The 13,121-nt window shown below is 35.4% G+C and overlaps 3 protein-coding genes across 3 annotated transcripts in view; 2 read left to right on the forward strand and 1 right to left on the reverse strand.

Moving 5' to 3' along the window:
- Positions 1 to 4,215, forward strand: part of LOC144451445 (uncharacterized) — a 5,393-nt gene extending 1,178 nt beyond the window's left edge. Inside the window, exons 2-7 of the mRNA XM_078142285.1 lie at positions 1 to 151; positions 586 to 744; positions 909 to 1,037; positions 1,378 to 1,610; positions 1,991 to 2,059; positions 2,718 to 4,215. The exon at positions 1 to 151 is cut by the window's left edge and continues 401 nt beyond it. Coding sequence (XP_077998411.1) covers positions 1 to 151; positions 586 to 744; positions 909 to 1,037; positions 1,378 to 1,610; positions 1,991 to 2,059; positions 2,718 to 2,785 — 809 coding nt within the window. The 3' untranslated portion in view covers positions 2,786 to 4,215. The remainder of the gene's footprint in view (positions 152 to 585; positions 745 to 908; positions 1,038 to 1,377; positions 1,611 to 1,990; positions 2,060 to 2,717) is intronic.
- On the reverse strand, positions 2,879 to 7,797 carry LOC144451446 (uncharacterized). Its single transcript, XM_078142286.1, has 8 exons — positions 7,729 to 7,797; positions 6,829 to 7,027; positions 6,286 to 6,444; positions 5,508 to 5,633; positions 5,209 to 5,300; positions 4,559 to 4,758; positions 4,182 to 4,294; positions 2,879 to 3,442 (listed from the first exon to the last, which is right to left on the reverse strand). Exons 2-8 carry the CDS (start codon positions 7,012 to 7,014, stop codon positions 3,365 to 3,367), a joined length of 954 nt encoding a protein of 317 aa, XP_077998412.1. The 5' UTR covers positions 7,015 to 7,027; positions 7,729 to 7,797; the 3' UTR covers positions 2,879 to 3,364.
- A 50-nt stretch (positions 7,798 to 7,847) lies between these two features.
- Positions 7,848 to 12,877, forward strand: LOC144451735 (uncharacterized). Its single transcript, XM_078142639.1, has 7 exons — positions 7,848 to 7,935; positions 8,746 to 8,862; positions 9,238 to 9,368; positions 9,873 to 9,935; positions 10,237 to 10,404; positions 11,731 to 11,783; positions 12,730 to 12,877. Exons 1-7 carry the CDS (start codon positions 7,896 to 7,898, stop codon positions 12,830 to 12,832), a joined length of 675 nt encoding a protein of 224 aa, XP_077998765.1. The 5' UTR covers positions 7,848 to 7,895; the 3' UTR covers positions 12,833 to 12,877.
- The last annotated feature ends 244 nt before the right edge of the window (positions 12,878 to 13,121 follow it).

Genomic DNA, 13,121 nt, shown 5'->3' on the forward strand with positions numbered 1-13,121 from the left:
AAAGTGATGAACAAGAAAGTTGTCTTGATACAAAGAAAGACTCTGATGTATTAACTGAAGGAAACAAAATTACAAAGTCAAAGAAATCTAATAGTGAAGACAATGTGTCATCAACTCAAACTACAGAAGACAGCAGAACTGAAACTGCACAGTAAGTTTTGAATACATAATTACCTTTCAAATATGTAGACACAGAATAATCATGTATGAATAAAGTTCTCCTACAGATATGAGTAATCATGTGACAATTTTTGCCCAATCAGCTCCTAGTATCCTTGTAAAATACTAAATTTGAATTACTTCAAGTTTACAAGCTGAGTGGACAAAACCTTTGCCAGGTTAACATCAAGACATCAAACCTACTGTGGAGGCTAATATGACAAAAAACCAAGCAAAATACTGACAACTTTCAATTTTCTTCTTCAGATTTTCATAATAAATTGTGATCTATGTGTATGATGGGGAAAATTGCTCAAAATCATCAACATATACATGTACACCTTTTTGATATTTCAAAATATTTATGATCTATACATGCACTCATACATAATAAATGAATTCCATCTTTCTCTTATCATAACACAGGTCTCAGAGTGAAGTCCCCATGGAAACAGACTCCTCCTCCTCCTCGTCTGATGATGATGATGATGACGACGACGACGATGCGCCAGAAGATGTCTCTTTTCACAAGAGTAAACATGATGCACTTGAGTTGATGTCACAAGCAATGCAGGAAACAAAAAAGTATGTTATTACATGTGAATTTCAGTTCTGAACTCATTTTCATTTTACACTACAGTCTACATGTTAATTAAACCCTGCACCCTGTAAATATTATTACTAATATTGTATGTATCCCTGTTACGTCACCACTTACTTACAAAATCTGTTTCATTTCACTTTCATAGACAACGAGACAAAGTGAAGGAGAAGAGGAAAGCTAGAGAAGACCTGTATGCACAACAAAAGAAACAAAAACTACAGCATGTAAGATTACCAGATGATTTTATCCAAGAAGTTACCAAGGAAGAGAAAATGTAAGTTTTGGGCTTTTATGAAAAGATTTGAAAAGAGTGGTACATGTAGTCAGATGAATTTGACGTCGTTTTCCCATTCCTTGATGTTATCAAAATTTGAAATGAGACATTGTGAAAGGGTGAATTTGACATAGTTTTCCCATTCTTTGACGTTATCAAAATTTGAAATGAGACGTTGGGAAAGGGTGAATTTCAAAGTATGCTACAGTATCTGCTGTTACATAGATATGCTGTCATATTAGTAATAGCACTCCTAGTGGCCAAACTGTACAATCTTTTGTTTTTACAATAGCCAGAATATGGTGTATGACAGTATGTTATGTATATGAATGTTTTGCAGAGCTGAGGAGGAAAACAAACTACTGCAGCAAGGTTCAAAGAAAAAACATGTCCACTTTGATGGGGATGACGAATATGATGTACAGCATCCAGAGAAGGAAGATGTAACCCATTCTCTGGGAATGACTATCGTAGCTTTACCCAAACAGATTAAAAAACCAAAACCTAAATCACAAACTGCCATTGACTTCTTAAAGCAGAGACTGTGGGGATCTGAAATAAAGAGGCAATCAGGTAACAGATTTAAAATGGAGATATGCACCATATTATACTTCCAATACAGACATTTCACAGATTAAAATTCTATCCGCCAAGAACTAGTAAAACACCTGTTGTACAACATGCATGTAGCCTTGAATCTTTGCTATCATGTTTTATGGAGTAGTGTGGTTATTTGTAGCCTGGAATCCATACTGTCCTGTTCTACAGTATAACATGGCTATATGTAGCCTGGAATCCATGCTGTCCTGTTCTACAGTATAGCATGGCTATTTGTAGCCTGGAATCCATACTGTCCTGTTCTACAGTGTAAGACATGGCATTTGCAATCTACAGGTCTAGAAGAATGTGCATGAAATAATCTGTGTTGTTGTTGTTGTTGTGTTTATTTTCAGTAAATGAGCAACATGCCAAATTAAATAAAAAACATGGAAGACCAGCATCAAACTTCCTAACAAAGAAAGGTAAAATTTAGAGATTTTTTTTTTGCTTTTTATCAAGTCAGATAAAATTCTACCTTTAATCACACTGGTTGTGATTACTGCTATCAACCGAAGTATGATTTTGGTAAGTGTGAAGACAAAAAGACTGGTATTCATGATGTCACCACCCGAGGTTTTCCCTTAAACCCTTGCAGGAAATTCCCACACGTCAAGTGCAATAGAGCTTGTTTAAAAGATTTCAAAGTTATAGTGAGGTGCTGTTTCCCAAAATCATATTTAAGTTGAAAGCAGTAATCAGTACAAGTGTACTAATGGCAGAAGTTGGCTGGACCATTCATACTAATCGCTAGTAAATCCTTTGCTATGTTTCTTGTTAGATTGTTGATTTTGGTCGGGCCCAGAGTATTCTCGTGTGAGCCTATGATCCCCAGGGTACAGAATGCTGTGAAATCTTCCACCAACACCAAAATTGAAATAACAGGATTATTATGGTACAGTGTTTGAGAGTGGATCTCATCAGAAGAGTCAATGAGTTTGAAAATTCACACCAAAGTGTCGTGTTCTTAAATAAAAACAAATGTATCCTCATTGACGTCTGTGACATGTGGGGGCGCTATTTATACTTGGTCACAATTACCCATCATATTACTAACTCCAGTTCTATTTCTCTTGTTTACAGGGTTGAAAAAGAAGAAGAAAAAGAAGAAATCAAAGCAAAACAAAAGGAACTGGTCATCTTTACTTTGAAGGAGACAACAATATTTGTATTTTTTTGAAAATTTTATTAAAAAGTCACACGGTGGTTCTTACCATGGATGTTTTAAGGGATACATCCATGGCCTTACAGTCTACATTCCTTGTCTGTGATCTATTAAAGATAGTCAACATAAACTACCCAGCCTTCACACAGCCCCCGGATTCACAGGTTTGCCACCAGGTTTACCAGCCATTGCATCAGTGTACACTTTCACAAACTGTTAGAATATCATCCTGTCGTTCTAGTTATACAAACCTGAATCAGCAAGTTGAAGAATGTTTATCAGATTTGTCATGTTTGCTTTCGCCCCGTTTCAGCAACTTGATCGAAAGCACACTTGAAAGACTTTGCATAGTCATCAAAATGTGTAATAAGGGAGAAATGACCTTCATAGTGATTGGGGAACTGTTGTATGCACTTGTAGTCAGTGAAAACTGCAATATGTAAACTTCAACACTATTAGTTCTGACAATAGTTTCAAAGCAATACTAAAAGTATACACATACATCTGCTGATATTGATACAAAATAAGCCAGGTAATTTTTTTTTAATTTTTCTTTTCAAAATTATTAATATTTATTTTCAAATGGATTTCCACCAAGTCTTGGGTACAGTGGTCGCAGTATTGCGTCGATCTCTTGGAATGCCTGAAATAGTAAGAAAAGGAATGAACATAATATAATATCAGTTTCGGTAATATTCACACTAACTTCAAACTTCTAATACACCATGAATAACCGGATGAGTAAAAAAATGCTGTTAAAAGACAATTAATTAAAGTTTATAAAATTCAGACTCCAGATAACTAGTTACTGTGATTATATACTTTGATGAATGAATGTTTCATTTGCTTCTTATTTTGTTCTGTAGTTGTACCTATTGAAGCATGTATAATTGCTTGATTATTGAATCCATTCACATGCCATAAATGTACAATTTATTAACAACTAAATGGTGCAGACTGTTTATCCATACTGTTTACACATGGACATCAAGCTGGCATACACACTACATCAATTGTTGATGGTTCATTTAGCTAATTAGAAAGATTTGAACAATATTCAGTGAAGGTTTGGATCTGTCATAATGTCATTTCTCCTCATACACATTCTACTCAATAAAAAATGGTCTCTAGCAGAATCTCTGAGCTTCCACTCGTTACAGTGTCATCAAACACTTAATTAATTTCTAATTGCAATGTTCTGCTTCCAAGATGTCATTTTGATGATACATATGTACATTTCAGCAGACGATATATTGTATGTGAATAAACTAATGATAATTATTACATATGTAATAGTGATAATTTGCATACTGGTGGTATTTGCACTTGATATGAATATACTCGCTAACACTTTGGTGTTAATAGTTGTAATGTATACCTACCTGTACTGTTGTCTGTGTTGATATTCTGACTACAACACCTGTGATATCTACTCCATGGACAGTAAACTGTAAGTTACTGACACTGACTACTTGTTGATTGTTGTATTTATAACCTGATATACAAATAGAAACAGAAAGAGTTGTAATAGTGTGTGTGTGTGTGTGTGTGTGTGTGTGTGTGTGTGTGTGTGTGTATGTATTAGGTAATTAACTCATTTGACAAATTTAAACTAAAACAAGTCTCTGGGTATAGAGAGCTTCTTGAGATAGTAACTCCAAGACAAGTCTCTGGATATAGAGAGCTTCTTGAGATAGTAACACCAAGTCAAGTCTCTGGGCTAGTTCCATTGTTCATATTGCCGATCTTGCTAACTTACCATAAATTTTTCTTTTTCCTATACGAGATATTACATCTTGACATAAAGACCTGAGTTGTGGACCTAGTAAAACACACATAGCAACCACTGAAAAGTTCCCCATAGCTTGCTTGACAGATATACTGGGTTTATCATTCATTGACACACAGTCTCTAAACACCAGTTTATCTTCAACATAGATTGAATTATGGCTGCAATAACTGCAAATAAAAACAAAAAACCATGGAATTTAATTTAACTTTTATAAATTGACATTGTCAACAGAATTAATGATCCCATTCAAATACTAGTATTACTATATAGAGATTTGACCCCCTCTTTGAACACGTATATAACCTTTGACCCCATATTTTACGCAACAGTTTCCAGTTTGCCAATTTTCATTTTTCTGAGGCATTTTTTGTGGCAGAATGTAGACTTTTGACCCTTAGTTTTTTACTGAAAGGTAGACATCTGACCCCTAGTTTGTGAATTTTTTTTGTGTTTGTGATTGTAATTTTAATCTGCAAGGTACACCTGTACCCATGACCCAGCCGAGTACCCTTTAAGGGCCAAGGATGGTAAGATACATCGTTAACCTTTGAACTCTCCACTCATCTGTGTGTGGAAATGACGAGTGCCAATCTTACAGTCAACAGGAGTTGATGTACCTGTTAAACTGCCACTTCTCTCCTCTAGCCATTCTTCCAGCTGTTAACCAATCTAGCAGAATTAGATTGCCATCTTTATTCACATGAATAGCCTAATGTAGGAATGAAACAATAGAATTATGTACATGAAAGGAAAACAATGAATAACAACAAGAAAACTAATCAGTAAGTATGAATTCATTAAATACAATTCCCCACTATTTGTTTTTGCTCAGCCAAAGAAAAGAGGAGTGACCTAAGGGGCCTTATCTTTAAGAGTTGAAGATGAGCTAGGGTGTGGTAGGGTATGCCAGTCTCACCTGTCTCTGTTTATATCTGCCATGTTCATAGCATACAATAGGGTCTGGTAACACTGCAAGTAAAGCTTCAGATTGCACAGTAGCATCTAGAGACTGTTTGCTGACTAGACCATCTGATTCATAAATCTGAAAACGAACAAAAAATTACACATCACAAAAAATGTCATTTTTAATATAAAAAATAATTAACCACTGGCTTGACAAGTAAAAATCAGGGAACATATTTCACATAGGGCAATATATATATACAATTTCTTTGACAAGATGGTGCCCCCCACCCCCACCCCCTCAATTTCCTTTATTATTTCATAAGGACCAGGAACTAGACTGTAAGATACGTCGTGACATTTTGCCATCATCGGCCTCCTCTCACTGGGTTGCCTGACGTTTGAGGGTGCCCCATCGCGGCATACCTTACAGACTAGGGCGCCCCGTCACGGTGTACCTTACAGACTAGGGCGCCCCATCACGGCGTACCTTACAGACTAGGGCGCCCCATCACGGCGTACCTTACAGACTAGGGCGCCCCGTCATGGCGTACCTTACAGACTAACCAAACAAGCTTCTATATAAAAGTTCAGAGACTATGGTTTCCAGATAAATTGCCACCTAGAGGCTGTGTGGCTTGGAAGATATCTTTTCAGCCCTCAAAGCCATGGATAGCCTCTCGATGAGGCACAGTGGTCCATGATTCACATTCATGAACATACAGCACATGTTATAAATGTGTACATATGAATCTATGTAAACTTCTACTTGATATTTCATAACAGTGTACCTTTGTTGATCCTTGTGTAGTCATGACAACACAGCAGCCTGTTCCTATGGTGATATTCAAATGAATACTATCTCCAGCAACCAACCCACCTCCATACGATATAACATATAACCACTTTGCATTAGAGCTACTGGCGTGCTCAGGTACCATTAACTTTAGCTATATCAAATAAAATATCAATTCTTTCTTAATTATGATTATTTTCAAATTAGTATTCACAGATAGTTACAATATGCAAATGTACAGCAACGACAATTGTTCTTTGAAATATCTTGTTGTGGAATTATTTTTACCATTGTACTGTGCAGTTTTATTTTCGTATTCTGTACAGTGTTTCTGTCTGTGTCAACTGTTATTTTCACACTACATAATATTATCATCATTATTATTATCACCACCTGTGTTTTGTTTGTAAATAATTACCAGGAATGCCAACAATGACAAATTTTTCATTCTAGATTACAATAGCCTCTTCAAAAACTGTCATTATCCCAGAGTTTCATAAATGTCTTAGGTAACAGGAAATAAGATGTTTTTACTCACAGGATATGATGATTCTAATTTTGAAATGTAGGCTGTCCTATTTCCATGGCAATCTTTTTTATCATTTTCCCTTGGTTGAATATCTACATCGCCAACTGTATGAGGGCGTAGTTCTGATGATTGACATGTTGTCCAACTTGGTTTCACTGATGATGACTCAGACTGGATTAAGTTGTGGTTTTGCATTCCATAAGTTGGTCTAGAAAAAAATATTGAACATGCATGGAATTATGATAATATTTGTCAGTATTTGAACTGCATGGAGAAATAAGCAGAGCAAAATATGTGTTAGGGTTCAAACGACTGTTTAGTGTGTGGTCCATTTAATTTGGACCTTCAGTTTTTAGATTCTTGTAGTCTACAGCATTATGTTGATAGTCCATATTCTATAGTCACTCAAATCTATCAATATTTTATGCATAGGCTCCAATACATGCAATTACATGTAAACTCCACAAGTGTTTGATATGTCCATACTCAACAAAAGTGAGACCTCATATCTGAGTTTTGTCTGTAACCACTAAATACGTGTATATGTTGTGGTCTCTGGAAAGTTACACCCAGAGAATGATGCCTATATGAAACAAGTTTGCTGCAGACCTTGAGGTTCACTGCAAGATCGAATTTCAACTAGCCTCTATACATGGTAGTCCTACTTGCAAACGACGTAAATTGAGACTCGTTTCTGACACTGTCCCTTTCCTTCTCTGCATGTACATAAAAGTGTATCAGGGGTCATTACAGAGATCGGACCATCCTATGGCCACCAACTGTGACCAAGGCATGGCGGCCAATACTATTAGTACATTTTCTTTACTTCCACGGCATTGTGATGTAACAAACACTCTTCTACTGATTGAAAAGTGTTTAGAATTGATATAAATGTCTTGATATACTCACTATTGCGACTGTATTTGGACACCTCCACACACCCTGGCCTTGTTGTTGTCGTCCTGTTATGGCCTTATTTGACCTTTGACCTCCAAAGTCATGTGATCGAGGTCACGCTTGTACTTTTGAGTTTCGATCGTCGTGATACGTGTTGCAGGAACGGGGCGAAAGCAAACATGACCGATTTGATAAACATTCTTCAACTTGCTGATTCAGGTTTGTATATTCACATAACTAGGACGATATTCTAACAGTTTGTGAAAGTGTACACTGATGCGATGGCTGGTAAACCGGGTGGCAAACCTGTGAATCCGGGCTGTGTGAAGGCTGGGTAGTTTACAATTTGTTGGTTGTCTTTAATAGATCACAGACAAGGACAAAATGTAGATTGTAAGATCATGGATGTATCCATTAAAACATCCATGGTAAGAACCACCGTATCGTTCCGCCCTCACCGGCCTCCTTTCGTGAGAGGGGTTGACAGATGTATGACGGCGCCTTTTACATGTTTTAACTTTTATACAGACTACTACTAATATCTGAGGTACTGTCCGTCCATGGAAGTATAACATTTCCATGATCCGTCCAAAAACAATAGATGCATGTACCGACTGTGGCGTTCGTTGTTGTGGTCACGTATATTGTATTTCCCCTCCAATGTCTATTGTTCTATAATTTATAGATCCATTTGACTATATTTTGAAAGAGATTCAAAGTCAACAAATATAGACTAGTATATTGGCAAGTGCAGATTAGTGGTTTTCATTAATTATATGTTGTTTCAGACCAAAACTTATGTTTTTAATAGAACTGCCCCCCCCCCCAACAAAATTGTTGAGAGTGTGTTTAGCTTTTCTTATGTGCCCTCCCACTGGTGGTGAAAGATATCTGCCTTCCCTCCCTCCCTCCGTCCCTCCGTCCTTGCTTGCCCACTGCCCACCCAATATTACAAATGATTTACCCATTCCCCACCAGGAAAATATTTGTGCTATATATTAATATCTGTACAAATAATTTACTTGGCAGCATTTCCAACAGGAAGTTTTTCCTACAGCCAAGGTCTGGAAGCATCATTTCAACAGGGACACATCAATGGAAAAAGATCATTCCAAGATTTTGTGATGTGTACTTTAGAAAATGCAGGTACTGTGAAAATCACTGTCAAGCATTTAATATGCATTTGTGTGATAGTGCATAGGGTGTCACTATATAAGATATAATATATATATATATATATATATATATATATATATATATATATATATATATATATATATATATATATATATATATATATATATATATATATATATATATATATATATATATATATATATATATTTTCCTAGCTTATAACTAACAATATGTTGGAGATTTGTTGTATAAAATAACAGCAAAAATGTCAGACACACATTTCCACATACTACATATTAGTATTACATTAAAGTTTAAGATAACAAAACAGAGGTGTGTATTATCAGTAATTGCAAATAATAATTTGATATATTTCACTTTCAGGTTCATTTAGTTTGCCATTTGTAAGAACAGCCCATGAAAAAAGTAACAATATAGATGAAATATGTCGTTTAGATGAATTTTGTGATGCTTGCCTTAACAATCACATAGAGAAAAGAGCCAGTATAAGACAGGTAAGGTTCACTTATATTTTATATTGAAACACTGAAGAAATGCATATACACTGTGTAGACCTTGGGAGGTGGGGGGGGGGGGGGTACTCACATAGTAATGATTTGCACATACGAACTACGGTTTTGACCCCTTTCCCCAATTTTCGACTTGTGTAGACTTTTTACTCTTTAATTTGTTACGTATAATCGCATTTATATTTAGAGACTTGTCCCCCTCTTAAAAGTATGTACAACTTTTGACCCTAATGTTTTGGACAACACAAATTTATAGTGTTGAAATTGCCTCATTTCACATTTTACCAAGACTTTTTGATAGCCTGGTTTCCAAGTTGCAAATTCACACATTTTTTCATGATTTTTGACTCCTATTTTCTGAAAATGTATTCACTTGAAAATCAGATTCCAAAAAGGTAACTTTATCACCAGATGTAGCAATTATAGGAAGAATATCATTAGCATTCTCCAAAAGCAACATATAACTTACTGCTATATCTTTTTCTCCAGGGAAATGCATTGATAGTTACATCAAGTCAAGCGTTTGCAGATGACAGGTTTCATTATTTTAAGGTAAGAAGGAGAGAAATGGATGCATTCAAGTAAAATGTACATAAGATAGAATTCTGCCACCTCGGTGAGCCATGATTATTACCTAGAGATGAATTCTGCCACCTAGGTTAGCAATGATTATTACCTAAAATAGAACTCTGCCACCTAGGTGAGCCATATTTATTAACTTTAGAATGTTGCCACCTAGGCAAGTCATAATTGTTACCTAATATTGAATTCTACCACCTTGGTGAGTCATCATTGTTACCTTGAATTCTCAACTACAAGGCGATTTTGTTTGTTTCATTTTTTATCTCTTAAGGAAGCTATAGAAGATGAAAGACTACGAGGTCACTATGTCGTAATGTTTGGTTGTACATGTGCATACCTGAATATAAATCAGAAAGCCAGTTTAGAAATATTTATGTTTGGTGTCTTAAGAACTATTATGTCAAGCGCTGTTAGGCTTGGAACAATAGGATCATTGGAGGTAATCAATTTCATTGCTATCTTTACGCCACTGAGTTCTCCAGTCATTTACTGGAGTTCTTAGTCCTATACATACATGTTACAATAATTACTATGATCATCTCCATTCACGTATAGTCAAAGTCGTTATTCTAACACAGAAATCTGTGCACCCCCAACATTGTTCATATAAACATGATGACATTATCGTATCCCCACATGATTTAGTTTCATGCTGGAGGTAGAATTCCATAGTAAATATTATTGCAATTAGCAATTGTCTGAAGGAAGTAATGGATTACTACTGACATGCAGTTGTTTATCTTTGGCCCAGCAGGTGGTTTTAATAGCCTGATTAACAGTTTTTCGGTAACTTTGACAATACGTAAGTGGAAATTATTGTAGTAATCATAACATGTATGTATAGGAACTAGACTATAGGGTTTCTACCTGAGTGTTTTTGCAAAGGGTGGTAAGTTGGTAAAATCTACCCAAGTTTTTGAGTGAGGGATGACATGTATTTCACATTGGATATTTATATGTATGTATCAGTCACTATTATAACAAAACTTGTTGTGTTTACAAACTTTGTTTACAAATCACTGTACAATGCAATACATCTTTATCCCAACATGGGCAATTCTTTGTGTGACAGTCGAGAATAAAACCATACACTGAAATTTTTTTAGAACATGGTCACAATATACATTAAAATGTGGACAATAAATATAGTTCAAAAATGAAGGGACAGTCACAAATTCAAACACCTTTCAGGCAAATACATTAAAACAATGGAAGAATGAGTTACTAATCAATCGTGACACATTCAGTAAAGAAATTGCTGTCGGAATGAATGAATATTTAGCTCTGCTGGTTTTTATCTTTTATTTGACAGGATGGTAAAATTTCAAATTCCTGGTGAAGGGGGTGTTGATTATTACTTAGTAGGGCTTGACTTTGCTCATAACAAACTTTACACCGAATGGGCTAACAATATCAACTGATGCAAATAACCCCCCCCCCCCCCATATCATCATGTACTGAGTGATGTATTATACAACAAACCTCGGTAACTGTTAGAGGCACCAAATTTGAAATTTGTTATCATTGAAGTTATCAGTAATGACACACACAATTGCAGCACATCTTTGATCTGACTCTACTAAATTCTGTACAAAGACACTGACCTACTTTGGTAATGTATCAATATGTTGCAGTAGTTTATCCTTCATACTTTAATTGGAAGCACTGTAAATAAAGATCCAAAATAGATTTTTCATTCATATTACCATGTCATGGCACGTATGTACCAGCACACTGTACCACTTTAATTATGGTTTACACACAGGGCCAAAGAATGCAGTTTGAGTGGCAGAAATTGATTCCAGACATCATATCCAGGTAAGGACAAATATAGTTGTGAATGAATAAATCAGCTCAGATAATTTTAAAGCCAAATTACACATATTTACCTAGACTCTCTCACAGTCCTGGAAACTTCACATAAATAGCTAAAACTTGGGTTGTTTTGTATATATCTACTGCATAATTGTACTCGTATACTAGTATCCGAGGATCCCTAGCCCTGTACTGTGCGATCATCGATCACATAGGGCTAACATTTTGTTGATGTGTTAGGCGAAGCCCCGAGCAACAAAACAACCCAAGTTTTAGTGATTTATGCGAAGCTTTGAGGACTGTGAGAGAGTCTAATATTTACCATTCTTATATACAAATCTGGTTAATTCTGTCATATGTCACCCCCAAACTATGGAACTCCTTGCCACTTGACATTCACCAAGCCTGGATTGTTTCAAAACAAACTAACTGAAGACTTATTTGTTCACCAAAGCATATGGTGTGCTTTAGCCATTCAGCTCTACAGAAATTTGATTCATTGATTGATTGATTGGTTGGTTGGTTGATTGATTGATTGATTGATTGATTGATTGATTGATTGATTGATTGATTGATTGATTGATTGATTGATTGAATTAATTTTTATCAAACCCAGCCAGCCTGGGTGGTTTAGTAGCCAGACTGCATGCAATTGTAAGAGGCATGCAAGATGTTAACTACTTGACCATTGACAACTCAGGAATTATGTTTTTACAATGGGCATATAGCATATGACAATTTGATATTGAAGTTATACATTGTTGATATGACAGCTCTTTAAGTTTATAAAATTGTATTTCAGCTGTTGAAAGTACCATTGATTGAGTTGACAGATAAAGTAGTGTTCTATCAGACTATTTTCAATGGCAAATATTTTTAGCCAAACAGCGCCCTTTACAGTCTAACTTCACATTTGTGTGACAAATTTCTATTGTTTGTTTGTTTGTAGAAACATAGAGAAGTCTCCAGAAGATGCCTGCCTGTCATTTCCACTTGTTGATATGATCGAAAACACCCATGATACATTGTTTTCGAGATTGTTCCATTCATAGTACTGATATGAATATATGCAGAATTTAGACCTGCAAATCACCATACACAGTTGATAATATAAAACATGGAAAGATGTATTCTGATTGGTTAACATAAACTAATATTAATATATGCAAATTTAAGATATACCAATCACCATGTATACTTTTGTAAAGCAAAGCTTGAAAAGATATATTCTAATGTATTATTTTAAAAAAAATTAAATTTGGTCCTTAATCAACTGATATTTTGAGAGTAATTGTGATAGAATAAATAACATTGAACAATGTAACATTAGAAAAAATGCAT

The sequence above is a fragment of the Glandiceps talaboti genome, chromosome 21, assembly GCF_964340395.1.
Source record: "Glandiceps talaboti chromosome 21, keGlaTala1.1, whole genome shotgun sequence".
Taxonomy (NCBI): Eukaryota; Metazoa; Hemichordata; class Enteropneusta; family Spengelidae; genus Glandiceps; species Glandiceps talaboti.